The sequence below is a fragment of the Stylophora pistillata genome, chromosome 12 (assembly GCF_964205215.1).
Source record: "Stylophora pistillata chromosome 12, jaStyPist1.2, whole genome shotgun sequence".
NCBI classification, from domain to species: domain Eukaryota; kingdom Metazoa; phylum Cnidaria; class Anthozoa; order Scleractinia; family Pocilloporidae; genus Stylophora; species Stylophora pistillata.
In genome coordinates, this window is record NC_142530.1 from 1,576,649 (window position 1) to 1,604,265 (window position 27,617).

At 40.1% G+C, this 27,617-nt stretch overlaps 1 protein-coding gene and 1 non-coding gene across 7 annotated transcripts; both read right to left on the reverse strand.

The window, feature by feature from the left end:
* Positions 1–222: 222 nt before the first annotated feature.
* Positions 223–26,862, reverse strand: LOC111320843 (SCO-spondin). Of its 6 annotated transcripts, none has more exons than XM_088740568.1 (22): positions 25,600–26,862; positions 20,763–20,921; positions 18,565–18,908; positions 16,844–17,093; positions 15,889–16,059; positions 13,557–13,727; positions 12,496–12,666; positions 11,189–11,359; positions 10,749–10,919; positions 10,220–10,390; positions 9,664–9,834; positions 9,206–9,376; positions 8,930–9,100; positions 8,373–8,543; positions 7,041–7,211; positions 6,348–6,521; positions 5,742–5,912; positions 4,875–5,045; positions 3,917–4,093; positions 2,509–2,852; positions 1,993–2,242; positions 223–1,630 (listed from the first exon to the last, which is right to left on the reverse strand). In XM_088740568.1, exons 1-22 carry the CDS (start codon positions 25,622–25,624, stop codon positions 1,578–1,580), a joined length of 3,999 nt encoding a protein of 1,332 aa, XP_088596694.1. In that variant the 5' UTR covers positions 25,625–26,862; the 3' UTR covers positions 223–1,577. The 6 variants fall into 6 exon arrangements, with proteins under 6 accessions (XP_088596694.1, XP_088596693.1, XP_088596695.1 ...); XM_088740567.1 differs by lacking the exon at positions 25,600–26,862 and adding an exon at positions 23,702–24,182; XM_088740569.1 differs by lacking the exons at positions 20,763–20,921; positions 25,600–26,862 and adding an exon at positions 23,702–24,022.
* Trnat-cgu (transfer RNA threonine (anticodon CGU)) lies at positions 3,463–3,536 on the reverse strand. Its single transcript has one exon. It is a non-coding gene; the product is annotated as a tRNA-Thr (tRNA).
* Positions 26,863–27,617: the final 755 nt, after the last annotated feature.

Consider the following 27,617-nt stretch of genomic DNA (forward strand, 5'->3'; position numbering starts at 1 on the left):
AATACACAGCAAGTGAGGTAGGTTTACATTCATTTTGAGCCTTAACATAGACATTCCTTGATATAAGATTACGATATTACGACTCTTTAATATTCTCCCATACATTTCTTTATATTTCGAACAAACGACCAGACACGCCGCTTGTGTGGGCCCACTGTGATCAATGCCGAAGTCGCTGATTAGTGATATTCACTCGAAAATTCATCTTGGATCAGTGTACACTTTTTTTTACTTCTCTGTATTTATTATTTATTTTTAATTCAAAAGCAAATATTTAGAAACACTCACACGCTCCTCTTGAAAACTTTACCGAATGTAAGACCTTAATATTTAAAATATATAACTACTTTAAGGTCAAAGTGACCCAGGACATACCATTAAGAGTGGCACATAGCTTGCCACAGAGCTTGTAGGGTGGAGTCCATAGTCAGCTAAGAGGTTACTGCTGGGTTTCAGACCGCGTAAGATGCAGTAGGTACGTAACAGTTGGGAGTGCTCGATGTTATTAATATCAATCCAGTTTTTCATTATTCTTTCCAAGAAAAGATAATAATTAACGAATTTTGGGAGAGCACTTCAATTTTAGTCTGGCGATGAATAAACACTTCATTTTCACGCCAGTTCAGCTTTCGCGTGAGGGAATTTGCAGTTTACGTTCATTTATTCTAAAACCACCAACGTAACGTTGTCTCCAAATATTACAAGCGTTCATTACGTCGCATTGCCTCGAAAGCTCCATTCTACTGCACTTACGTGGTTCACATACTTGACATACACTGTACAAAAATTTACCAGCCTGTTTCACGGTGAGAGGCGCAATATAAAAGCAGGGAAAACTTTCCTCCTTCTTCCTCTCTGCACTAGATTCCTTCTATCCCTTATAATATATTTCTCACTAGACTGAAAAGATCTAACAACACCACTCGTGTCACGATTAAAAAAAGTTATGGAAGATAAGAACACTAGTTCGCCGTGTGACATCGCAATTGTGATATAAAACTTATATCAAGAACTTACTGATTTTGAGAATTTTAAAGTCCCAACAATAAATTATTGCATTTCCTTATTAGCCGTTTGCTTAGCTACCTTATTGTTAGTACCATTATTATCGTTAGCATTGTTTTTTTATCATCGTCATTATTGTCACCACAAAGGACCGGTCATCATTTATCTTATGGCACGGGGGGAGGGAGGTGGGAGGATTACGGTAGCCTGATTTCCCCTCCCCCATAAAGCTTTGTAGCATCCTGATGATCCCTCGATCCCCTGTCATTGGTAGTCAACTTTCTATAGTGCCCTGTTCCCCCACCTTTCCCCTTGAAAACCATAGGACCCCCCCTAAAAGCACCCACCCCCTTATATGCGATGAATAATGACTGGTCCACAAGTACTGTATCATGAATATTGCACCAATTTAGTGGTTTGTTAATCTCTTACATTGATAATAATATTGTGCAGGACAAAAACAACTTGTTTTTCACAGAAGCTCCTACACATGGAGCTGTGAAGTTTGTTTGTTTCCCTGGTTCGTTTGTTTTACGGCAGAGATAGAGATTTAAGATCGATAATCGATGATTTTAGATCTTTTTCGTCCTTCTCACGTATTTGTAGCCTGCTGCTGTCACTGTCGCTGAACAAAAGAAAAGAAACTTAGAGTGAGCATTCAGTGACCTAAATATAAATGAATTAAAATAGAAAATTTTAAATGTTCTGCGTATGAAACTAAGCATTCTCATCGCATTTCGAAGTTATATAGCCTGTTCCAGGCGTTCGTTTAGTAAAACGAAACGCGATTATAAACTGTGCGATAGAAGCGATAGAAACCTTCGCATCCCTAGCTTCTTCACTCCGCCGCAACTATTGAACCGTTTACTGCTTTGCTCCACTGTTACTCACTGAATGCCACGGACAGGCTACAAGTTATAATAATGTTGGTACAACTGTCTTGAAAATAGCTAGTACTGACAGACTGCATAATTCCTTTGTACTCACCTTGGCAGGTTCCTTTCTTTAATTTCCTCACTAGTAGTCTGAGTTTAGAGAAAGATTCCGAAGAGTACACGTCACTTCCTGAGGAAATGGCCTCCAGACTTTTCTTATTGGCCCGTCTTCCAATTCCAAGCGAAATAATGCGCACACCCTTATCTTTAAGAGGCTTTGAGGCTTCGGTAAGAATCTCGATGTCTGACTTCGTAGAGTTCTTTTCAACTGTTTGCTCCCCATCCGTCATTACGAGTGCCACCTAAAAGTGTTAAGTTTCAAACGCGTTAAATGTTTGTGGACTGATTTATTCGAAAGACTAAGCGCAATGAGTGAAAAACTCAACAGAAGACAGAAATGAAAATGGTGAATTTCTCTGCACATGCACTCAATTCACCGCGGTTGACCAGAATCTTTTTTAAGCGGAAGCTTGTTTGAAACGTAATCAGCACTTTTTCCAAGTTTCAGTACTGGTCGCTTACTCCTTAAAACCAAGGCTCGATGGTGATCGTGAACAAATATATTTACCTTATCCGAATCATATCGCATGCCAGCGGCGTATGTGAAAACGTCTTGGTCTGCCTTACGTAATGCCTTGTCGATGAAAGTGAACCCTTTTTTATGGGGCGTACTCTGCACTTTTTTATTTACATTGTTTCTAGTAAGATTTCTTCCAGACAGGTCATTGAAACGGAGTTGCACAGAAGCAGCGGTGCTGTATTCAATGATCGCTATATGGGTGTAGTCTTTAGCCACTTTAAAGCCATCCACCAGACTGTGAATGAACCGTTGAAGAAGATGGAAGTTCCTCCTAGAAATGCTGCCAGATGTGTCCACGATGATAGCAAAGTCAAGAGGGATATTGCAGTTTACTAGGAAAACAAAACAGCGTAATAAGTGTGAACTCACTCAGATCACATAAAGGCTTTGCCTACTTAGGAGAAACGGTGGCACAAAGGTTAGTGCGCTGGAGTCTGGGTCGAGTGGTGCGGATTGGAGATCAACCCAGGTCATTGTGTTGTGTAATTGGATAACTTTCACAGAGCCTCTCTCTCCACCCAGGAGAATGAATGAGAACAAGTGAATTATCAGGGAAGCCGATGAAATGCCGGGGAGTGGGAGAGGGGGAGGGTGGGGGGTAACCTTGCGATAAACTGGCAATAATCCTTGTCACTTCATGCTATGAAACCCGGAGTAAGCTCAGGTTGCAGAGCCACTCAGCTCGAGTACTGACTTAACCTACCTGTTTATCAAGATACGCACTGAGACAAACGTTCATTCTAGTTAAGGACGATCAGGGCCATAAATCCCAGATATTTTATACCAATTGTTTTCTTAATGAATTTGGATATATGAAAATCATATATGTGTACTGCGGTTTCATGAAATGTATGAAAGCGATCCTCGCACTAATAAACCTTACTTATGTAGTAGAGGAAACTAAGCCTGAAACAAAAAGACAAAAACAAAACAGAAGTATTCGGGCCCGTACGGGATTTGAACCCATGACCCCTTGCGATACGAGTGCAGTGCTCTACCAACTGAGCTAACGAGCCAACTGGAAGCTGGTTATTATATCGGTTCATATTAAACCCTTCGAAGTGATAAATCAATGAATTTGAATATATGAAAATCATATGTGTATACTAGGGTTTCATGAAATGTTTGAAAGCGATCCTCGCAGTAATATTCCCCACTTACGTAGTAGTGGAAATAAGGCCTGAAAAAAAATTTAGGTTGGCACGGAATTTGAACCCTCGACCTTTGCAGTACCGGTTCAGTGCTCAACCAACTGAGCTAACGAGTCAACTGGGAGCTTGTGATGAATAATGATTTTCATATATTCAAATTAACTGATTTATCACTTCGAAGGGTTTAATACAAGCCAAAATAATGACCACCTTCCAGTTTACGAATAAATACCTGCCAGACTTACCTTCACAAGGTAACCAAGCGGCGCAGGAAGCCGTGAATGAACTGCTTCCAGGACAATATCTGCCGCCGTGCGATGGAGGGGGGTTGTTGCATTGCCTTCTTCTTATTCTCAGCCCCAAGCCACCACAAGTTACTGAACACGGACTCCAATTGTCCCATCGGCCCCAGTTTCCGTTTACTGTTAAATGAAAACAAAAACGAGGATGTTTTACATAACTAGTCAATAATTGTAAGCTAACTGTGCAAAACGAATATAAAGTCGAGTTAAGAATGTTATGTGGGTTGTAATTTATTGTATGAGTTAAGCGGTTTATTAAGTCCATATGTGACCTGCATTATACTGACAGGTAATGTAAAACGTATCACGTCTGCAAACATGGTTAAACGTACATTCGCTCCCTTGTTAATGGATTTTATAACATAACCAAAGTAAAGCGCGTGCTCTGATTGGTCAATTCAGTATCCACCATTTGCCCATGGGTGTACGCTGCCGACGTGAGCAAATGCTAAGACTAGTTTTCCGCGCGCGCTTGTTTTTACTGGTCACGTAAGATTTGCTAAATAAAAGAAAACTCTTTTGTTGCCATGTATCAATGTTATGTTATAAAACAAATGGTAAACGCCACAGTATACACTATTGAGTTATGGATGCACCTGGGAGGTTTGCTAAGCACTCATGAAGCTAGAGTCGCTCTCGGTTGTCACCTCGCGCGACTCCTACGCTTCTTTCGTGTTTAGCAGCTTCCCACGTGCATCCATAACTCAATAGTGTACGCTGTGGTGTTTACCATTTGTTAATTGAAACACCGAGGAGGTTATTTCACTCAACTTAACATTCATATCTAAAGCTCACTCGATCATCATGTAGATTGTTCGAAGAATCCTTGAGGAGATGTCAAGTTTAATCAGGAGATGATTGTCCTCAATAGAACTCAATGAGGACTCATAATGGTTATTACCTGAACAAGGTCTTGTGTTGCAAGGAATTTCTTCCACTCCCTCGCCCGGACACTCCTTACCACCATTAGATGGACGTGGATTAGAACAAAATCTGTAACGACGCTTTATTCCACCCCAACACTTCTTTGAGCATCGGCTAAAACGACCCCACTGACCCCAATTACCATCAACTGTAAAACAATGAGTGAAAAAAAGGTAAGTTTCCGTAAAGAAACTGTGGCTCTGTGTCGGTGTGAGCGGGGAAGGGGGTAATACAAGATAAATGAATAAAGGTGGCAAGTTTCTAAAGAAACTGTGGTGCAAGGTGATTTGGTTATATCAACTAGGTTGAAATTGTACATTGGCCGCCGTAAAGAGTTAAAAAGCTGACGTTTCGAGTGTTAGCCCTTCGTCAGAGCGAAAGGGAACGTCAGCTTTTAAACTCTTTACGGTGGCCAAGTTACAATTCCAACTTAGTTGATATAACCAAATTATGGTATTACAAGATTATTTGATTTTATCGACTAAGTTGATAATGTAAATTGGCCATCGTAAACAGTTCCTTCAGTTGACGTATCGAAAGTTAGCCCTTCGTCAGACTGAAAGCGTAACACATTATGTACAGACTTTAGTGGTGTATGATGTAAGGTACGTTAAATGTTTATGTAGGGGAAGGGTGTGTTACCAAGGGCTGGATCTCTAACCTTCTTTAAAAACAATATCGTTTATTTTATCTGTAAATTTTCAGACAAATTGTAAATATCATGTTCAAACATATATATCAATGACACGATTTCCGTACAGCTCCATGCTTCATTGTACATGTAGTCCTTGGTTAAAGAAAAACAAAGGTGAAAATAGAGTCAAAATTGTGTCGTGTTAGCTACCTGGGCAGGATGAACTCTCACAGTAAGAAACTTCTTTGCTTTCTCCACGACACCGTGCTCCACCGTGTGCTGGTGGGGGATTGTTACAAGTTCTGGCTCGATGCCTTACTCCTGCTCCACAGGAAACTGAGCAGCGACCCCAGTAACCCCAGAAGGACCAACCACCATTAACTGATTGGGGAATAGTAAATAGATCGACTGAGAAAGATGTTATTTGAGCTAACAGAGAAAAGTGGTATTTGTTCTGTCTCAAGTGATAGAAAGATAGTAAGTGGCTGTGAGCATGAACACGTTCTCTTTATTTCAGTGGTAGTGGTTTCATATACACCTTTCTCTCTTGGAGGAATGAGATGAATATTCTTTTTTTCTATTAAAACATATGATACTGGCGGAATTGCTTATCCTTACGGAATTCAAGATGCAGAATTCAACATAGGGTAGCCTTAAATTGTTTAGTTACTTGCAAATTTAAGTTGACAACATAAATTGTTCAAAGCAGTTCTTGGGAAGCACATCATTCGTTTCCTTGATCCTAAGTTTGGTTCTCAAAACCATCATTGCACAGTCCAAGGTTTCCATCATTACGAACTAATTTAATTTATTTACCTGGGCACAGTTTATCTTCATTGCAGGATTTTGTTTCCTGTCGACTCCCAATACACCAAGATCCACCACTGGAAGGTTGGGGATTGGTACAAGAACGCCAACGGATCTGTTTTCCTCCGGCACACGACCTTGAACAACTACTCCATGGTTTCCAGTCAGCCCAGTTACCGTCGACTGTTTCATTTAGGAAGAAAAAAAATCAAGATATAATTGTATTTTTATCTTCACTTCATGAAATGGCGGTGCGGATATTCTCAAATAATTGCAATGCGACTACTTGAGTCACTAAGTCACAGACAAAATACTGGCTACTCCAATCCTAGGGAAAAAGGGATGAATCGCTCATGAACTCGATAAAATTTACTTGCCTTCTCCTAACCATTGTAATCAGTTTGAATCATATTTCGTTTCGCGGTTGGGATTGGTTAGTTTTGTGGCGCTGGTAACAATATTGGCATTGTGAGCGCACCGGACAAATAGTCCTTGGAGTCAGACAACCCAAGAAAGGTCTATGAAGATTCTAGGAAGATTTGCCTGAAAAGGCGTAAGTTTCTTAAGAAACTGTGCTGTTGCGTCGATGGGGGGTAATGTAAGACAATTTAGCTTTAGCAACTCAGTTGTAACGATAATTGGTCACCGTAAATTGAAGTTTCGACCATTAGCCCTCTGTCAGAGCGAAGGATTCGCTCTTACCTGGACATGGCCGCCTGTTGCAAGAGCGAGTCTCCTTGTTCCTTCCTAAACACTGCCTGCCACCATGAAGAGGTGGAGGATTTGTGCAAGTTCGCATTCGGCTCTGATCCCCTCCACCACAGCTCTTACTGCATATGCTCCAGCTTTGCCATCGTGCCCAGTTGCCATGAACTGCGTGAAATGAATGAATTAATCAATCAATGAAGTTTATTGTCTTTACGTGAGGCTTGGTACCCAGATTGCCCTAGCCAGAGGCTCATGTATGAAACGCAAGACAGCAACCCACCCATCCCACCCCAGGGGAGGACCTCCATCACACAGTAATCTCGTGCGTGGGAAATTAACGTCCCCTACCCCTAACCCCGCAGAAGACGCGACCTCCATTTATTGGTCCCTATCTGAGAAGACTAGAATACCTAACCATTTCTTGATGTTATAGAAAGGCAGCATATTCTTCTCAATTATTTAAGACCTTGACTGTTGGTCCGGCCGGGGCTCGAACCCTCGACCTCCCGCACAACAGTTCAATGCACTATCCATTGAGCTGAATGGGAGGCGGTTAATGAATACGAATTAAAGTCTTATTTAAAAAAAAAAGAGAAGAGATATGTCCAGAGATTCAAATATGGCGAAATTTCGACGAAATAGTCAATCTGACTAAAAATTCTTCAAAATCGTCAACTCCGCGTAGCCGAGTTCGCTTTGACGCAAGTTTGCCGTTTTCATAACTGTGTGCAATTCTGGACATGAGTGAGAAGTAGCACATCGTTTCTTGAAAAGGGATGTGAAATATTCATCTCAAAAAAGACTCAAAGAAACTCTGAGTCCCTCATCAGAGAGCAAACTAAGTAAGAAATTATCAGTTAATAATGTTTCCAAGGCGCAAATTGGCTTGTAGATATGATCAAATGTGCTTTACAAATTATGTGACAAATGGGAAATAAACAAATGAAAAAACAAACATAGTACATGAACATAGTGTATGGAAAAATCCCAGCTGGCAGGAGGTAGACCAGTCAGCGATACACAAAGCTCAGCCAAGGAAATGAACCCGGGGCATCCGAGAACAAATTCAGTGAGAAGCTTGGTAGACGGGAACGCTTGATTTCAAACCCAGTTCCCTAACCACTCGGCCACACTGACTCACAACCTTCGGATTTCGCGCTTTAATGCAGATTTTGGGGTTGATTGCACCCCCAAGTGTGATGTAAAGGACTTGTAAGCGACTCATGCCATTAACAAGGTTCTCAGTGTCTCAGTTTATAGAAGTCGTTCGTTTCAGGATAAAGTAATACAAATTATTCAGTCAGGGAGAAAAAAAGTAAACCTTACCTTCGCACGGCTGCACATTACATGGTTGAGCCTGCCGTCTTTCTCCGATGCAATTTGCTCCACCAAAGGCGGGTGGGGGATTAGTGCAGGATCGTAAACGTACTTGAGTTCCGCCCCCACACCTCACCGGGCATGAGCTCCATGGGTTCCATCTTGTCCACCTTCCATTCACTGTTAGTTTTATTTTTGAGTTTTTGTTGAGTGACGAGGCGGGGGGGGGGGGGGGTGAAAAGAAATGAATCAAATAAATTATTTACAATAGGAAGATAAGTTTATTTCATCTAACGAGTTCCCATTTTTCCATAATGAGACCAGTTAGTCACCATTTCCTAACGTTATGTAGGAGTAAATAACTTACATCTTGAATTATTTTCCAATTTCTTAATTAAGTGAAATTATATCCTCGCTGTAACTAAACTCTCCCGACCTGAATTGCCCACCCATAAGCTATGTATTTGGGATGGCCTCTTAAACCTGGGTTTCCCTCCAATGAATACCCGAATAAAATAATCAGAAGGGGAAAAACATGATAAATCCCAATGAATTAGGTTATTTACCAGGGCAAGGTCCATTATTGCAGGACTTGGTCTCCTCACTCTTTCCAACGCAGACTCTACCACCAAAGGTTGGAGGAGGATTGGTACAAGTACGAGATCGACTCTGAGTTCCTAATGCGCATGACACACTGCAGGGAGACCAGGGCTTCCATGCAGACCATTTCCCATCCCCTGAAAAAGGGAAAGCCATTGTAAAATATAATATATATTATATATAATATGAAAAATAACCAATGATTAAAGAATGGTTAAGCTGGTGTGCTTTATTCAAATTACCTGGACATGGAAACTGTTTGCAAAATCTGGTTTCCACACTGGAACCGTCGCAAGGTCTACCGCCATGGGCTGGAGGGGGATTGGTGCAAGTTCTTTGTCGATCTTGAACGCCACCTCCACATGTCAGAGAACATGAGCCCCACTCTCCGAACGATGACCATCCTCCGTCGACTATTAGATAAGAAAGGAAGTATATATGACTTCACAAGAAAAATTTTGTACCCTACCGTTGGTCAGACCATTTTATTTGATTGTTCGTATTGGCGGGTTTTATGAAAGTCCGTGTTTCTTTTCTTATTGTTGTGCAACGTACGGCTGCTGTAACTGTTCAAGCGCTAGGCTAGGCGATTTATTGTACACTTTACAGCAATCTTATGATTCACATAACTGTTGTTTTCATAACTATTTCGGAAATGTAGCAAAAAACAATTTAAAGAATTAGGTGTTGAAGTACTTACCTGGACATGGTAGAGTATTGCAGGGTCGTATTTCACTGCTCTCTCCAGCACAGTATTTTCCATCGTTTTTCGGTGGTGGGTTGGTGCATGTTCTGGAGCGGTTTTGTCTTCCGCCACCACAAAAAACGGAGCAAAGGGTAAACTCGCTCCACACTGACCAGTTTCCGTCAGCTTAACCGAACGAAAAACAAATTAGAAAAGTAGGTGAGCAAAAGAAGCCAAATGATACCAACCTTTCTGTAGCTATAAGGATAAGGTTGAACAATACCAATTAAAAAAAACCGAGGAAATTATCACTAGCAATTTCTAAGATATAAGAAGAAGAATCGCTTTAAAGTTAAAAGCACATGGTAGCTTTCTTTCAAAGCTACAAAATGTTGTTTCTATGGAGAAGTCGCCATGGGAGATAGGAGAAGATTCATTGGATAAAACCATCTGTTACTTCAGGCAAATATGCAAAACGTAGCAAACTGACAATGGTTCTCTGTTTGTAAGGATGGGTGTGATAATCGATAAAATGGAAAATTAAGAGTGGAAGTCTGTCAATCGAATTTACCAGGACATCCTCGTTCGTTGCAGGATCTTGAGCGAACGCTGTCCCCTTCGCAGTCGTCTCCTCCAAAAGCAGGAGCAGGATTGGTACAAGACCGCTTAGACAACTGAATACCACCACCACACGATACCGGACATGGTTCCCATGCTCCCCACTTTGTCCACCTTCCGTCGACTGCAAATATGCGTTCATAAGGGATTTGTGTCAGAAGTCGCTCAACTCATTTAACCAAGATAGCATATATCAGTTCATCTCCGAATGTCTAAAAATATCAGTTTGCTACAATAACCGGTGGAAGAGCGTAAAGATGGCTAGTGGAGCTGCATAAACTTGAATGTAACCACTGACAGCGAAAACAGTTGGAGATAAACACCTGTCCCTAGCTTTCTTGAATTAACCTTCCTTAAAAGTCAACAAGATACAGAGAAATGGTGCCGCAGTCGTTTGTGTATCTCGAATAATAAGTAACTTCCCTACAAATTTGAGAAAAATACTCAGGTATATTTCGAGAGAAAAATTAAGAATTCATTACTTGGACATGGATCTTCATTGCAAGAACGGACTTCCTGTCCTTCTCCACTGCAGTTCCGGCCTCCAAATCGCGGCGGAGGATTGGTGCAAGTTCGAAATCGACTCTGCGTTCCTCCAGCGCACGTGACACTGCATAGCTCCCAATCTTCCCAGTCAGTCCACTTTCCATCAACTGTGGATTAATTGAACCCATCGTTGTAATACGTTTGTCTTAATCTTTGGGTGGACCATATGTATGCAGAAACAAAAACAACAACAACGATAGGGAATACTACACGAAACGCATGCACAGGGCTTGCAACTGATGACCAGGAGGCATGATGGTATATTTGAATCAATTAACTGCACAAAGTAAAACTCCAGGAACACACATGAACAGCATGATATTTTCATTTTGCAACCTAAATCGTGGGAAGCGTGCGCTTTGTTACACGTAATTACCAGGACATTCCTCCTCGTTGCAGGATCGAGAACGCAAGCTGTCCCCTTCACAATTTGCTCCCTCAAACGCCGGCGCAGGATCAGTGCATGATCGGCGGGACACTTGAACTCCACCACCACATGTCATGGAACATTGTTCCCAGTCTCCCCATCTTGTCCACCTACCGTCAACTACACATTCAATGACAGGGAATTAATGGTTAGAGTCAGCTTTTGACGTATAGGCATCAGTAAGGGCATTTCTCAGACTTGGGAGAGTGATCAAAGAATAAAGGAATAAATGTGGAGGGAATGTGCATGTGAGCACTAAGGCTTCGTTCATTCCTTTGTACGGAGATATTTTAAAAGTACTAATTATTTGACTTGTTGATTAAGAAACAAAAACATTAGGCAGTGTTAGAAGAATCAGTCTCGAAATTTACAGAGATGATGGCGTACAATAACAGTGGTAAATAGATTAGTGGAAGTTTTTACTTGGACATGGGTTGTCGTTACAGGGACGTTCCTCAAATTCTTCTCCAATACAGTCACGGCCTACAAATCTTGGCGAAGGATTGGTGCACGTTCGAGTACGGCTTTGAATTCCTCCACCTCATGTCACACTGCACACCTCCCAGTCTCCCCAACCGTTCCAGTTTCCATCAACTGTGCAACAGAATTACTCATCAGCGGTAAGAATTTATCAGCCCAAGAAGAACACACAAAACAAACCAACGAATCAACTGCTTTACATTTGGAAACGAATAGTAGTAAATTATCCGAAACCCATAACCAGGGGACAAAGAGAAACCTCTGAGTGCTCAAGAGAAAAAAATGGAATATATTATTTAATAACTCGCCATTTTTGAATTGAGAATCTTCAAACATAACAAACGAAGCATGATTCACTTCGTAACATGCATAGGGTATCGTATTTACCAGAACATTCCTATTCTTTGCACGGCCTTGACCGGATGCTATCTCCCTCACAGTCAGCTCCTCCAAACTCAGAGAAAGGATTGGTACATGACCGACGGGACAACTGAGTACCATCACCACATAATTTGGCACAAGCCTCCTAATCACTCCACCTCGTCCACCTTCCATCAACTGAGCAACCAATAACATTCCATGTTAGTGGTGGTTGTATTTATTGCTTTATGTTAACAATTAGATCACAACGATGGTGTATAAAAGGATTAAATCGTCGAAAGGCGATAGAAGTGAACTCCATGAAAAAGAACATTACATGAACTTGTTAAAGGCAAATCAGGTGTGAAGAACTGAGAGAAGAACCTCCCTCAAACAGTCAAAAATAAATTATTTACTTGGACACCGTTGCTCGTTACAAGACCGCTCATTTTGACTCTCGCCACTGCAGTTTCGGCCACCAAATTGTGGCGGAGGATTGGTACAGGTCCGACTTCGAATCTGTGTTCCTCCACCGCACGACACACTGCATTGTCTCCAGTCCTCCCATCGGGCCCAGTTTCCATGAACTGCAGAATAGAATACCAGCCACTGTAAAAGTAATGTATACGCTTTTTATTCCGTACATTGTGTCATCCATAGGACCCATGTGAAGGAAAGACGCATTTTACAAATGTTCTCAATTGCAGATGAACTTCCATTCGACTCTATACATAAGCAGGAAGCTTACCAAACTTCGTATCCTCGCAATACTGTATGCCTATTTAGACATATTCTAGGGACGGTAAGGTGTATTCGTTGGCTGATTTTTCTTTTTCTCATTTGAAAAAGGCAGAAATTACCTCTAACTGCGATTAGATTATGGTCAAAATGCACCTCGTACAACTTGATCATCACTTGACGAACAAAATAAAAGGTTTCTATATCTAAAACAGTCTACTTAATACTATCTATGCCTCCTAGTCAAAGTACTATCCTATTTGGTGCGATTACGACCCCAAGTCAATCGCCTTCGTTCTACCTAGTAAGTGTGGTTCGCCCGCAAAATAAGAAGAAGAAGAAAATAGGTATACGTAAAAATTGGGCGATCCTAGACCGCGGAAACCTCTTTTACAGTAGTCTGGAGGATGTTGAGTCACAGCACGAGCATAGCACCAAAAAGATTCAAAACTATACTAAATAACATTTGGAAACTGAAATGAGTGATCGTGATCTGAAGTCTTTAAACCTATCTTTATTTTGAATCTATTTTCTATAATTTGACAGATCAAGTGATCGATTTTTGACACAGATTTATTTATTGATTGATCGATTCATAGGTCAAAGAGGTGAGTGACAAGGCTGGAACAAGTACATTTGAAAATCGATAAGGAAAGCTAGAATAATCAAACATGTAAACGAGCTAATGATAAGAGCTGTTCGGCATGTCTTGGTTATAAGAAGATTGGTAATTGTTTACCTGGACAAGGCTCTTCGTTGCAAGGACGAGTAAGTACACCTTCCCCGGAGCAATCTTTTCCTCCGTGAGCGGGTGGGGGATCTGTGCAGGTTCTATAACGATTCTGTATTCCTCCTCCGCACGTTACTGGACAAATTTCCCATGGTTTCCACTCGGTCCAACCTCCATCAACTGTTGAATAAAACACATGACTGTTTCTAAAACTTAAAAGTTTCACATGGCCACAATCTCTTAGCCTGAGTTCAGCCGCCGTTTATTCTAAACTCCGTCTGAGCAACAGCGCACGATTTCTTGTGTGAGAGTGTACGCCGATTTGAGTACGCGCTGTGATTGGCCCATTCTTACGTGCCATCTGATTGGTCATATATCTCGGATCCAGGTCTACTCAAGTGTCATGATGTTTGTTTTGAGTCGTTTCACGTGTTTCTCACCCCTCACCTAGCTAAAACTCGAGTAGAAATAGTTTTTTATCGATGATTATTCTCTTATATATGTAAATAATTTGTGTTTTGTGTTCTCGGAAGGACTTACACCACACTGAAAGATATCTTATTGACGGAAAAGCTAAATTCGATGTAAAATGTGAGTTGGAAAGCCTCTCGATTGCTTACGGACAGAGGAAGTTTACTTGCAAGTCTTGTCGTCAACTATCGATAAAACGAAGATCAGTCATAGATCAACAAGCAAAAGTAGAATCAGAAATACGCGCTCTACGGTGGCAAACCAGACAATGAAGCTCTTCAAGGTACACGTAAGAGGACTGCATGTAGCGATGCCAACGAGTTAACGCCGAAGAAGAGCCGCATTGAAGTTTACAATAGGGAGTTTAAGCAAATCACTACGGCTGGTGCTGCTACGGCTATCGTGGTTGACGAGGCTTGGGGAGAGTACGTCGCCGTAGCCCGCCAAAACTCAACTTTAAGCAACGCGAACTGCAAACCTAGTACGGCTGAGAACTTTAAAACCAATAAATTAAGCGTCTTCGCGGTAGTTTTTGCACGTCTAAAAACTCAAAATGACTTCGTTTAGAGGGACGAGGGATTCTAACGTTTGGAAAAAAAAATTGTAAGCGATCCTGTGCACAGTGAATGAGTGAATTAAAATATTTTAGCTTACGTGTTGTAAAATTGCCAATTTGGAGCTTATAAACACCAAAGCAAAGTTTCTACACGGTCCCTCATAACCCTCTTCATTCCTCAGCTTCAGCTATTTGAATTTCAAGTAGTCTTTCAGGTTTGAAAAGGAAAAGTTAGACTTTCTACCTACGTATTTCTCCTTGCGTTCGCTGCGTTCTCCATGTGCACACTGCTTCGATCCTTCGACAAACCCGGCGGCAAAAATAAAGGCAGATTCACTCGGTAAGGGACAGCAAGCTTGATAAATATTCCCGATAAGCTATTTTTAAAGATGTTAAGTGTATTTCAATAGTTAAAATTGCTCAGGAGAATGTATAAAGCGATGAAAGAAGCGAGATAAGTTCACGTACCACAGACTACGCCGAAACCTTCCCACTCGCGTAGAAGGATTTCCCGCTACGGCTGGATGGGAACCAATGACATGCGCAATGACTCGTTTCTGGACAATTTTACTTCCGGTAGCCGTAGCAGCGCCAGCCGTAGTGATTTGCTTAAACTCCCTAATGTGTTAGCGACTTCAACGCCGAACCAAGTTCGTCGGTCAATTATAACGCCTGATTTTAACAACTACTCATCGATTCAGAGTGCAAAAGATTCTCAAAATACGCCCAATCCAACACAGCTCTCCGTAAACACCAATTCATGTAACAATTCACGTAACATTCCAGAGCAAATCCAAATTAGATTTTTGCAAAATCTTGACATTCCTTCGTGCACTACCCTGAGTTCTGCCGCCGTTTGTTCTAAACTCCCTTATCAAAGACTTCCTGTATCCTGTAGGCAGGTTAACGAACACATTTTTTGCATTAAAAAACCTCTTATTGCCTCCTTTTGCTCCGGCAAAAGACTCTCGATTTCAAAGTACCATTTGACTTCAGAAAACACTTTTTCCCATAGCTCTTTCTTGAATTCAACACCCGACCCATTGGACGTTATGTTGAATCTGACATGAAACAATAAACTAGAACCTTTGGCCAATCAGGAGTAGAGTTAGAACTACCAATCACCAACGGTCATAAAATCCTATGCAGTGGGTGTTCACACAAGCTATTGTGCACTGATGCGCAGACGGTCATTACAGGTAATATAACCGGATGTAAGCCGGCTACAATCTCTTAGCTTAAATTCATTTCATCGAGAGCCTTTCTTCATATTCGTATTCAGTGAGGCTCGGCATAGCTAAATCATATCCTTACCGGCGCACGGTAACTCGTTGCAAGGGCGTGTTTCCTCGCTGACACCAAGGCACTCTCTTCCCCCGTAAGCCGGAGGAGGATTGTCACAATCCCGATAACGTGTCTGTTCGCCTCCACCGCATGATACTGTACAGTTACTCCATTCTCCCCAGTCAGACCAATTTCCATGCACTGTGGTATAGAATTGAGTATTTTATAAGATATTGTAGCCCTTTAACACTCAAACAGGACGCAGATTGACCTTGTGACCCAGAGACGCTGTGTTTCAATGTGTGCATTACCAAATGTTACGTAATTTTTTTGTTGACTATTTACAATGCATGTCGTAATATTTCCTATTCTAAGCCAATCTGATTTCTTTTAATTTCTCCTCTAACTTTGATGAGTCTATTTCTATCAAGCAAACGTTGTGCTGTTTTCCCTACGGAGTTAAAAACTCAATTAATTAGACAGAGCTCTTTTAAATATTGCCCTCTAGAAAAGATCTGATATTAAAGAGTTTAAAGCACCAGACATAACTTAATCATTCATTTCCTATTTATCTTGAGCCTTGTTATGTAAATCTAGGCAATTGACAAACGAAATATAGTCAGTCTCTTTTATCGGGTGGCGTTTATAAAGCAACAGAAATGATAACAGACAAAATTTCAAAAGTGAAGTTAAAATACTTTTACTTAGGTCTGCATGTTTTCAAAAATTACCTGGACTAAAGAAAACCTTGTTCGAAGGTGATAAATTGTGTTAATTTCTGCGTGCGGAAAGATAGAGAAGTCTTTCTCAAACCCCCTTTTTTAGGCGTTATTTTTGATACGTTTTCCTTTTCATTGCATAAACAAAGGAGAGACACTTCATCCTTAAAAAGGGTGTGGCGGAGGGAACTTAGAGGAAGAAAATAACCTCTTTGGAACCCCACCTAAAGTATCTCTTATGGTCTATTTTGAAAGAAGGGCTATACCTGGACAGTTTCCTTTTGTCAGTTCCGTAACCAAAGTTTCGAGCTCTTCAAAATCTGTAGCCGTGTACACATCCAAATCCGTGGAGGCAAGGGTTACAAGATCAAACAATCCGATACCTTTGCCAACACCCAGAGATATCACACGAATGCCTTTGTCTTTCAGAGGCTGAACAGCGTCGCGGAGAATGTCAGAGCTAAGAACTCCGTCTTTTTCCACTGTCTGTTTTCCATCGGTCATAACCAGAACAATCTAAGGAAAAATAGGAAATACAGTTTTTAGTTTACATCTTATACAATGGTGGAAGAAGTTTGCTCCCTATCCCTATTTGTTGTTGTTTTTTTAAAATTTCCCTTTAAAAACATCTTTTTTTCTGTCAATTATGACGATGGTCTCTAATTGAAGAAAACTAATAACATCGCTACTTTACACCTTTCTTCGCAACCTAGTCTTGCTATTCTTTTTCCATCCCTCGACGATCTGTCTGGAAAATAAGGAGCTACACAAACGGAGTTGTTTTTTTTTTTTTTCGCGATGCATCGGCTAGCAACTGCTTGAGAACCGAAGGAGTGCTTTGGATTATGCGGCCGGCCAGATTAATGAGCCGTTATCGAAATGGGGGTCTCCACTGTTGAAGTTTTGTAAACATAATTGAAAAAAAATTTGTTAAGGTAAGGTGTCTCTCTGGGTACTCAAAATGCCGTAAATGGTAACTCAATAATGAGGGAAAATACGAATGGTATCGTTTCTGAAGCATATTTCTCCTTTCATTTCTATATGAGAGAATAGGACTTGAAAATTAATGATAAATTATTTAAGACATTGTTAAGAAAAAGATGCTTAATCTTGAGCTCGTGCAGTTTCATTCATTTCGTTTATCCATTAATGATTCTTCGATCAATTTGAAGCTTTAACACCTCCCTGGGCGCGCCCCCATTTCAGTTCTAGAACTTTTAAAGATTGTTTTGTTCAAATTTCCGCGGCAAAAATTTGTTCTTTTTTCTTTCTATAGAAGGCAAAATCAGCGAATGTGACTTTCTGTACTTTGACGAAACTTTAAAACCTAGACCATGTAAACGTTTTCTTCTGAACAATTTGCTCGCAAAGGTGAATTATTCACCTTTAAATACCTCCATATTTTAAGATGAGGCACTTGTATTCCACTGAAAAGACTCAACAGTTCCCATTCAAATTCCCACCCTCGCCAGGCAAGGTTCAAATTGTTCACCCCCGTACACGGCAGTAAATTTTCATAAGGAATCTAGGTATCCTGTACAAAATGGTCTGATTATGCAGATATCACTTTGTACTTAATTATTCATTGTCATTTTATTTTTGTTATTTTTTTTTGAAGATCTGTTTAATTGAAGTAAGTAGATAAAAAAGATAAAAAATTAAATTCCCGTGAGTGACCAGGAGAGAATTTCCCCTTAAAAGGAATAGATATCAATCAGGAGAAAAGTAATAAGAATTGACAGGAAGGAAATTTATGTTGAATTAAAGTTAATGTAAGTGTTTATCTCATCGATTACACTTAGGGTTTAAACTTTGTTGAAATAGGAACGATTTCACCTTCATGACTTATAATCAAGTTCACCTCTTAAATGGAAAACTTTCATGTTTACAACTCCGATAACACTTCAAGCAGTGACATCGAAATCAAAACCGGTCATTAATCCAAGGGTGCGGAAAACCTGCTTGGCAGTATCCTCTGTTTTCTTACCTTTGTAACATTTGGCCTCATGCCATCTTTCACAGTAAACACCTCCGTGTTTGCCATATGCAGCCCCCTATCAATGTGAGTAAATCCACGCTTGTGGGGAATTTTACGGGCTTTCCTCTTTAGATTAACTGCATTCAGATGGACTCCTTTGAAATGATCAAACTTTAACACGACAGACGCACTGGTGCTGTATTCTACTACAGCAACATGGGTACCCTCTTCTGATATGTCGAATCCATCGATCATCTGCTCGATAAAAGCCTTCAATTTTTTGAAGTTACTACGGCTGATGCTGCCTGAAGTGTCCACCACGAAAGCGAAATCCAAGGGTTCGGGGCAGCCCTCTGCATTGGAATATTGAATCAATCTTTAGTGTGGGGTTCGTAAAGAACTGAGTCAACTTGTAAAATTCGAAACTGATTAAAGAATGACTGATATTGCCAGTGGCACTGAGGCAAAGTTGTTTAAGATAATAAACCCAGGCGCGTAGCGTCCTATACGCATATGCGCACGTGCGTACTTGAAGTGACCAGAAAATTTTGAAAACAATGTTGTGTTTGCGCTAAGTTTGCTCAAAATAAGGGCAAGACGCTTTGTTCTTTGCTTGCATTCACACAACAATTTCGAAAAAGAAATAAAGAACGCAGTATTTTTCGCTCAGTTTACTTAGGTTTCTAGATCAGATGTACTTGTGCGTACTTGAAAAAATGACCACGCTACGCACCTGAAACCAAGAGGACTGTTATGAAAATAAGAAGTGATTTTTCTGTCTGGTTTTCGGAACATACTTACTCCTCACTTCTTTTAATGTTTTAGACGCTCGCGATTCGTTTGAGCCTCTTTCATTTAAGTATTTCAAAAACACACAAAAGCCAGCAGTAGTTTCCAAATTTCAATTACCAACTGGCGATACTCGCCGTTCTTTGTACACCTGTACATCCACGATTTTATTAACCATCAAAGTGTCAACGTTCAGGTCATTTGACACAAATTACTGTTGGCTTTCAGTCTTTCTAAAATATTACAGTCATATGGAAGCTTAAGAAGCTCAAACGATTCGTAAACAGCTAAAATATACCTTAAATCCTCTACTAAGACCCTTGGTGTGCTTATTTATTTCAGGTAATTTAGTGGGCTGGCTTATTTGAGGGGGGGTGGGTGGGGGGGCTTATTAATTTAACCTAATGTTCATTACCAGGATACAATAGGATATGATGTACCGTACTTATTCAAAAACTGTTCTCAGTTTACATTTTTTCATTTACCAAATTGGCAGATTCAAAATCCTCAGTAAAGTCTGATGAGTTGTATGATTAAATTACAGTACTTGAATAAATCTTTCGTACCTACTGACCTGGAGTGTTACTTTGAATTTTTGTTTTTAGAGGGGGAGGCGTGCGGGGGGTTAATAGAGGGGGGAGGGGGGGATTGATAAATTTCTTCCTCTAAAGAGGGGGACTTATCATAGGGGGTGGCTTATCAGAGGATTTGCCGTAGTAAATGTAAGGAATGACGATGTTAAAAAAAAAAAAAAAGCATACGGAAATATCACAAAATATCCTCGTAACAAGGCACTTGTCCGTCCTAAAGGAGATTCCCTCCTGCATTATGTACTCCTAAGTTATCACGCCACAGGTATGGACAATTAAAAACAAAAATCATTGTAGAATCGTGTCAATTTTCACGAAATACAACACAAAGTGTATGCAAGGTTATAAGGTCGACGATTGGTTCTCTAAGGTCCTTATAAGACTTTACCTCACTTTCAACTTGTGGCTTTGTTACCCACCTAGTACTAGCGTTTAGCTAATAATAGTCCCTAGTTTTCCTTTCCGGGCAATTTTGTCTGAATTTTCTTCAATTGCAATTTCCGAGTAAAGATCATTTCGTACTTGTAAATTCAGAAGGTTACAAAACTGCGTTTACCTTAACTACCACACAACTAAGCCATAATTACTTTTAGATCTCTGAGATGTTCAGAAAATTCGCAAGAAATTCCACCTAAAATTGTTTGAAAGCTCATGAACTCAGACGAGTTTGAGACTTTAAGTCTTTACCTCTTCTTCTGCTTCAAACACGAAGCAGACACTTAATCGTGATGTGTTATTGTCTCTTTGATCAAATGCAACTTGCTGTGTCCCTCAACAAGCATACCGACATAAATTTCCCCTATTGCTCGGTATTGGACCTTTACTTACCGAGGTCGCGTGGTTCAACACATCGAAGAGAGCAACCCTTGTCTTCAGAGGAAGGGCAGCATTTTAGTCCATCTGAACAAGCTTTGTCTGAGGAACAGCGATTGGGATTTCGTGGACAAGCCTTGTCGGAAATTTCAACAGAGGGGCAAGTTGACTTTGCTTCAAGAAAGAAATCGTGAACCGCAAGTGAGATAAGACAAAATCACTTGTTATGTTAATTTAAGTTACACGAGCTTTATGCCAAATGACCTCTTCAGAATTTTCATGCCTACCAGTTTCATGCCATGGATTAGGAATACTTTCCTCTTCTGATTCGTCTCTTTCGATTCCATTCCCAACCAGACTCCCCAAACAATCACGTTACTCCATAACCAATTGGTGATGTGATGAAGGGCGTAAATAGGTTACTATGAAATGGCAGAAAATACATTGTGCCATTGTCTCCCTATGAATTGGCAAACAAACTTCCCTTTAAATTTTTAGGCGAGAAGATTCAGGTCTCTTTATGATGCGATTGAAGAGAAGAAGGCTAACTAGAAAGAAGAAAACTGTAATTGTTGCGAAATATTTCCTATCCCCTTCCTTAGATCCACTATGACATTTTTTCCACGTTTCGTTTATGTCCGTTACTGATCTACATAGCGCTCGATCCCTTCCCGATTTCTTTTGAACAAACATGACGACTTCAAAGTGTCTAGGGGTCGGTTGTTAACAAGTGGTCTATCCCGAACCGCGGTTTTACGCAAGTAGTGGGCCTCACTATATATTATCTATTAGAAAGTTGTTTTCAATAAATGAGTTTCCTTCCACTGCCAGTTTTCGGCCCTTCTGACACTGTCCACAAAAATAAGTGTTCAGATAAAAGGTTCAGCTAAATTGACCATGACTTATTGTCTTCAGTGACACTGTTAAAATAACCGGCCCTCAGAAGTTAAATTTGACATTTTTAAATTTTGCAGATTCCGGTGCAATGCTGATTGCATGTTTGGGTCACTATGTTCACAAAAATAAAATCAATCCACTTTTTTTTTTTCACCAAAACTTCCTGTCCGAACATTTTATCTCTCTACTTTTAATCCACTCAATAGCCAATAGCTTCCGGTGAGTTACAAAGGAAAACCAAATATGCTTTCGCTGTTTGGTTCTCTGCTGTATTGCTTTAGATAATCTGTAATACTTCCGATGCGCCGTTGGCGTGTTTGACCGAGCATGCTCTTAGCTTTCATTATTATCCCTGAAAGTCGTTCAGCAAGCTAGTCCCACGACATAACATGAACCTACGCAAAGTGTAGAGTACAGTTTGATACCTTTTTCCTTTTACAGTTAAATTTGAAGACTAACGATATCGCTTGTTCAGTAAAACTCATGAATTGCTCTTTTTTATATCATCTTTTAACATCGGTCCTGTGTTCAGAGTGAAGGTGAATCTCTTGATTCCAATTAACGGTAGTTGTGAGTCACATAATGTACTAGCAAATCTATGAAAAGTAATTGGGTGTCAGGAAAGTCAACAGGCCCTTTCGGCAGACGGCATATTAAAAAAACCTTGATAGTTAGACCTTTGCAATCAGATGTCTTCCATCGCGTGATATCACATGGCGATCTCAAAATTGATCAGCTTCTTTAAAAGCTGTCAGATTTAAGAAAACCAAATGACCATTAACAGTTATTGAAGAGCTAACTTTAAAATCCCGCCCCAACACGAATCGTTTGAATAATTTCCGCTTTCGTGACGATCTGAAGAAGTCTTAAGTTCAAATGTTTCTTTGGCGAGAGTTGCGCAAGTTTGGCTAAACGTGTACGCCCTGAGATTCTACAATTTCATAGCTTCTCCTTCGCAAGAGGCCTTATTAATGCGCATGTAATGAAACATTCTCTCAGCAAAAGCGACATATAACTGTCTAGAGGTTTTCTTATGCAACAAATCCTCACATAATTTCACAACTGAAAAAAGCCAAAGAAGAGTTTCAAAAATTTGTATTCGATAGAAAGCGTCCCTAGGGGAAGCACCACTCGTAATTTGAATATTTTCAAGTCTGTCAAGCTACGACTTGATATCTCACCCCGTGTTTGGAATACTTCGTTATCTCCGTATCAAAGTTCTGCATTTTTGTGGATAAAAATCGTGTTGTTCTAGCTTTATTGCTCAAGAAGACTATTTATCTTAGCACTAAGACTCCTTAGCTTATTTTTTCGGTCTCTTCTTAAGCGTCTTTTAACTTTTAAGTCCAAACATTCCTCACGTAATATTTCTTCCCCTGCTCAGGAACAAAAAAAAAAAAAAAATTGGGAAGAACTCTGAGTATGAGTGACAGTGACGAAATTCTTATCAGCAACGAATTTTGTTCCAAAGCAAAAAACAACGAGAGAACTGTATACTTGAAGGTTTCCATTTCACGCCAGTATCATCTTTCCAGAGTCGAATATATACTTACGGCACTTAGTTTCAAATTAGTAAAGAAGTTGAACTTCACGTTCAAAGTAAATAATGATAACCATGTAGCAACTTTAGCATTTAGTCTGATATCCGGTTCAATAAACACCTCTTAAATATATTGCACAGAGTTGGAAACGTTCTTTTTCTCAGACCAAAAAAAATAATGAAAAAAAAAAAAAAAAAAGAAACAAAAAGACCCTGTTATAATCTACTGTCATTGCAAAGTAAATGTGAGTCGCTGGCTTCAGGCCTTCGTTATCCAGTTTGGCGACAAGTACAGCAGGAGTCTCATCAATTATTTATGAAAATTATAGCAGTTTTTTTTAGAAAGAGTGGATCAGTAGACTATCACTGAGTTCTAATTAACGTAGCTCGTTTCGGAACTCTCAGATTGGCTAGTCACGTAGACAAACCACGACTACACAAGGCCAGTGCAGTGCACGTAGATTTCAAATATTACCTCCATTAACAATTTGAAGTTCATTAACGCACGAATACTCACAAATTCCAGTGGTAGCTCGTGCCTTGAGTAAGATAAACAGGACGGAACAAAACCCAAAAATCTCCTTTGAAAGTGCCATGCTTCTCTTCGCTTCGTCGTAGGCCTACCTTTGGCCACGCAAATATTGCTCCACTGAAGATTAGAACGGATTATATAGATATCTGCATGCAAGATCGTGAAATGTCAGCATCGACAGTGATGGAACCCACCCATTCAGCTTGGTATTTGCGTAGGGTGACCAATTAATTAGGAAACAACTGACCGACTGCGTAGGAGGTCATTTGTCAACCTCTTTTCGTGATCTTCCCGTTAACTTGTGATAAATTTAAATTTCTTGTCTTTTTTTATGCCGCTGTACACAAACGACATTGACATGGGCCACCTTTTGAAGCTCTGGTCTAATATAACCTAACTAGAAAATTCCACCAATGTAAGACCCTTCCAATTGGGATTTCCTCCATGAAGCAGGAAAAAGGCATGTTCCCTGTAATGATATCAGTAGTGTATGTTGACAAGTTAGTTAGGTTGCCTTGTAGGACTCGGTAACACTGTGTATGAAATGAATGAATATATTATGAGGAGTGTAAACTTGTGGTATGATATCATCGGGTAGAATGGTAGGACGTTTTCATGGCCAGCCATTCTTAAAATAGCTAACAGAGATCCAATCTTAGAGAAGTTACCTGCTGAGACTTGACGTTTTCAGGATAAAATCTGTTTTCACCGCACATCCAAAAGTACTGGGGACTAGCTCATACATTTCTCTATACTTTTATTTATCACTGAAGTACTAATATCACCGGCCATAGTCTACATACGATTAAAATGAATGCAATTTCGTATAGGCTGCATGCTAATGTGTACGATATGCACTGCAATGTTTACACAGTCGTTCTTCTTCAGTATACGGCAAATTCTCCATGAGCTGATAAATATGCACGTGATCGACAGAGTCTTCTTTATGATCACAGCCATCCATAACATGATCTAGTTTCAAAGTAGGCTCTTTTGACCTTTTGGCTTTCTTTTGTACCTGTGATGAGTGTTTCAAGCGTTTTATATTTTGAGAAAGACTCTTAAATTTCAAGGGTGCACCAAGAATGTAATCAACTTCCTTTCTGAAAGGTTGATGTTGAGAAATGTTAAAAAGAAAGTGTAACTTGTATAAAGATTCTGCAAACTTGATCTGAGCCAGACGCCAGCCAGTCGGGCGTGTGGTTTATCATCGATGTTGCTATCACAACCAAACAGACAATTCTTCGCAAACAGACAAAGGCAATTTTATTTCTGGGGCCAAATTTGTGGTTAGCAATTTTTTTTTTTTTCCTCAGAACGAAGCCGACAAACTGTTTCAATATTGTTGCTGTTGATTGCTTTGGGTTATCAGAGGGGGTCCGCTAAATCAATAACACTGAAATAGTTTCTTACACGCGGGATGCATGGCCATGTGTTCGGGTCTTTTCATAGGAGCTCAACTGTACAGCAGAATAAAGGAGGCAGGTTTCTAGAGAAACTGTGGTGCTGGCTTGGGTACAAAGGATATCTTTGTTATGGAGTATGTACTGGCAACAAACACCGTAACAAATAACACCTTTCTGCCCAAGCCAGTTAGTTGAAATCTCGGAAACTGTGATGGGAAGAAGAGTCCTCCTTCTCTGTTACTACTACGTAACTCAAAATTCACGCCTTATCTCGTAACCGGAATAAAAACTCCTATACGAACCTTCTGATCTCGAGTCCTTTTCCCTGATGAAAATAATTATCGCCGCACGTACTCTACTAAATTAATCAATTTATCATTTATTTTGCACAATTATGACTCCCACAAATTTTAATTGGCTCTACCACATAATTACGTAATTGAAGGAAAATTGCTTTACCAGCCTATTCATAATTACCTGAATGTCTAACCTCGTATAACATGCGCACGTGTTTGCGGCAGAGGAGGTATTATCAGTTTTTCACAGCATCTTTGGCGCGTCAGCTATTCTTGGATACTGGATCATCATTTCAACTAAATGCACTGACTTCCCAACTTTAACGAATATTACATCACACCAGTGACTGCACATTTCTAGAAGCATATCAATCGACAAAGCCTATAGTTAGCGCATCTGTTGTCACTAATCTTAATTACTTTCAACGGCATCAAGAGATTTATTCCTTAAAGCTGGGAACATTTTCAATTACTTAATGAGCTTCCCTGTGTCGTTTTACACTTCCCAGACAATTGCGCTTTTTGTGATCAACCATAGTGTTCGACTCTATGATCCATTGATCTATGCACTTTACCTTCAAAATAGTTGATAAATCAAGCAAATTGAACAAGGTTACTTTCCATAAAATCTCATTTCCCCGACTTTCAACCGTCAACCAGTGACCTTTCTTGATCCTTGTTTATCTTTCCTCTGGGTGAGAAACCAACTAGGCTTCTGACTGACGCCATTCAGTTTTCCCGAAACTGTTCCGTGACTATATGCAGTTTTATGTTTTAGTAACTTAAAGCTTACGGGAACAACAAACGATAGTCAGATTTCTTTGTGGGTGATGTTATATAAAAAAAAAAATTAGTTCTTATAATCTTTTCAAGATGGCGCCCATTCTTGAGGACGGAAGCTTTGCAATCTACTTATCTGAATCCACTTTGTGGCGGTATAGCCAAAACACACAGGGTTAAATTCAAGAGAGTTCTCAGAGGTTTACTCTCATAAAAGTACTGTGCAGTGTTATCCACTGACTCTGTCATTTTAGCATAATATTTTTCTTGGCTGACAGAGCATGACCCACCCAAAGAAGGCTCAGTTAAAGACGAACCTGATGTCAAGTTGTCTAAACACCGGAAAGATCGGACGACTTATGAGCTGCTGTGGTAATCCACTGTTGTCATACCATAGAAACCACATTCAACATCTGTTTTAGTCTATTCTACGGAAGACTATTTATAGATTATTCCGAATGAATCAATCCGCTCAGCAAGCGGAAGAGCTTGTGTTTTGAAGATTTCTTAAGCCGCATATAATTCTCGATGGGGTCACATGTGATGCTGAAATCCTTGAGGAAGAAAAACAGTCATGACAGTGTTTCAAGCAACAAGAAGGTTCGGGAAAAAAAAAAAAACAAGCATCCTGTTTAAACCGAAAGTCAAAGTTTACGTGTTTTACTCTCCCGCCAGTGCTAGCGGGTTAAGACAACACTCAATTTAGATGAGGTTTATCAGGATACCATAGTATTCCACGCGCTCTACTTTATCCTCTGTCTTCCATCCACAAGAGCAGTGACGCCATAGGGGCACACCGTACAGTCCATACGAGCAATTTATTAACGTAAAAGAAGAGTGTAAGACATCTAAGAAATTAAAGCAAAAACTTGAGCACGTTCGTAAATTCCATCTCAAAGGTTAAAATGTAAATCAATTGGATCGCTGCATCACCACCCTTGAACAAGAGTGACAGAAATAAAAACTGCTTTTTCTAATATCAACCCAAATACAAATGTGACGAGAAGTAAAAAGAAAATAATCTAAGGGAAACATTTTTAATTCACTCAAAATTCTCTGGGCTTTGATTGTAAGAGATGCTTGTCAGAATGCAGAGGATGGATAATGAGATCTTGGTAGTGAAGCGATTAACATGTTTCTATGTTTATATTCGGAAAACTTGGCTTATTTTGCATCCGCATTAAAGGAGTATATAATCTTCCCGTCCTATTGAGCAATTTATTACATAATGCTAACGAGTTGCGCGCGACCGAGACCAAAATAACCACGACTGACGCATGTTAAGCACAGTTATTTCCTGTCTCCACTTACCCATCCTTTTTCTTTTTTTGGCTTTTTGGTTCTTTTTTTTTTTAAGTAATGTGTATTGTTAATACCTTAACAACTGTCACTAAATAGCAAGTCTCCACTCTGACAGAA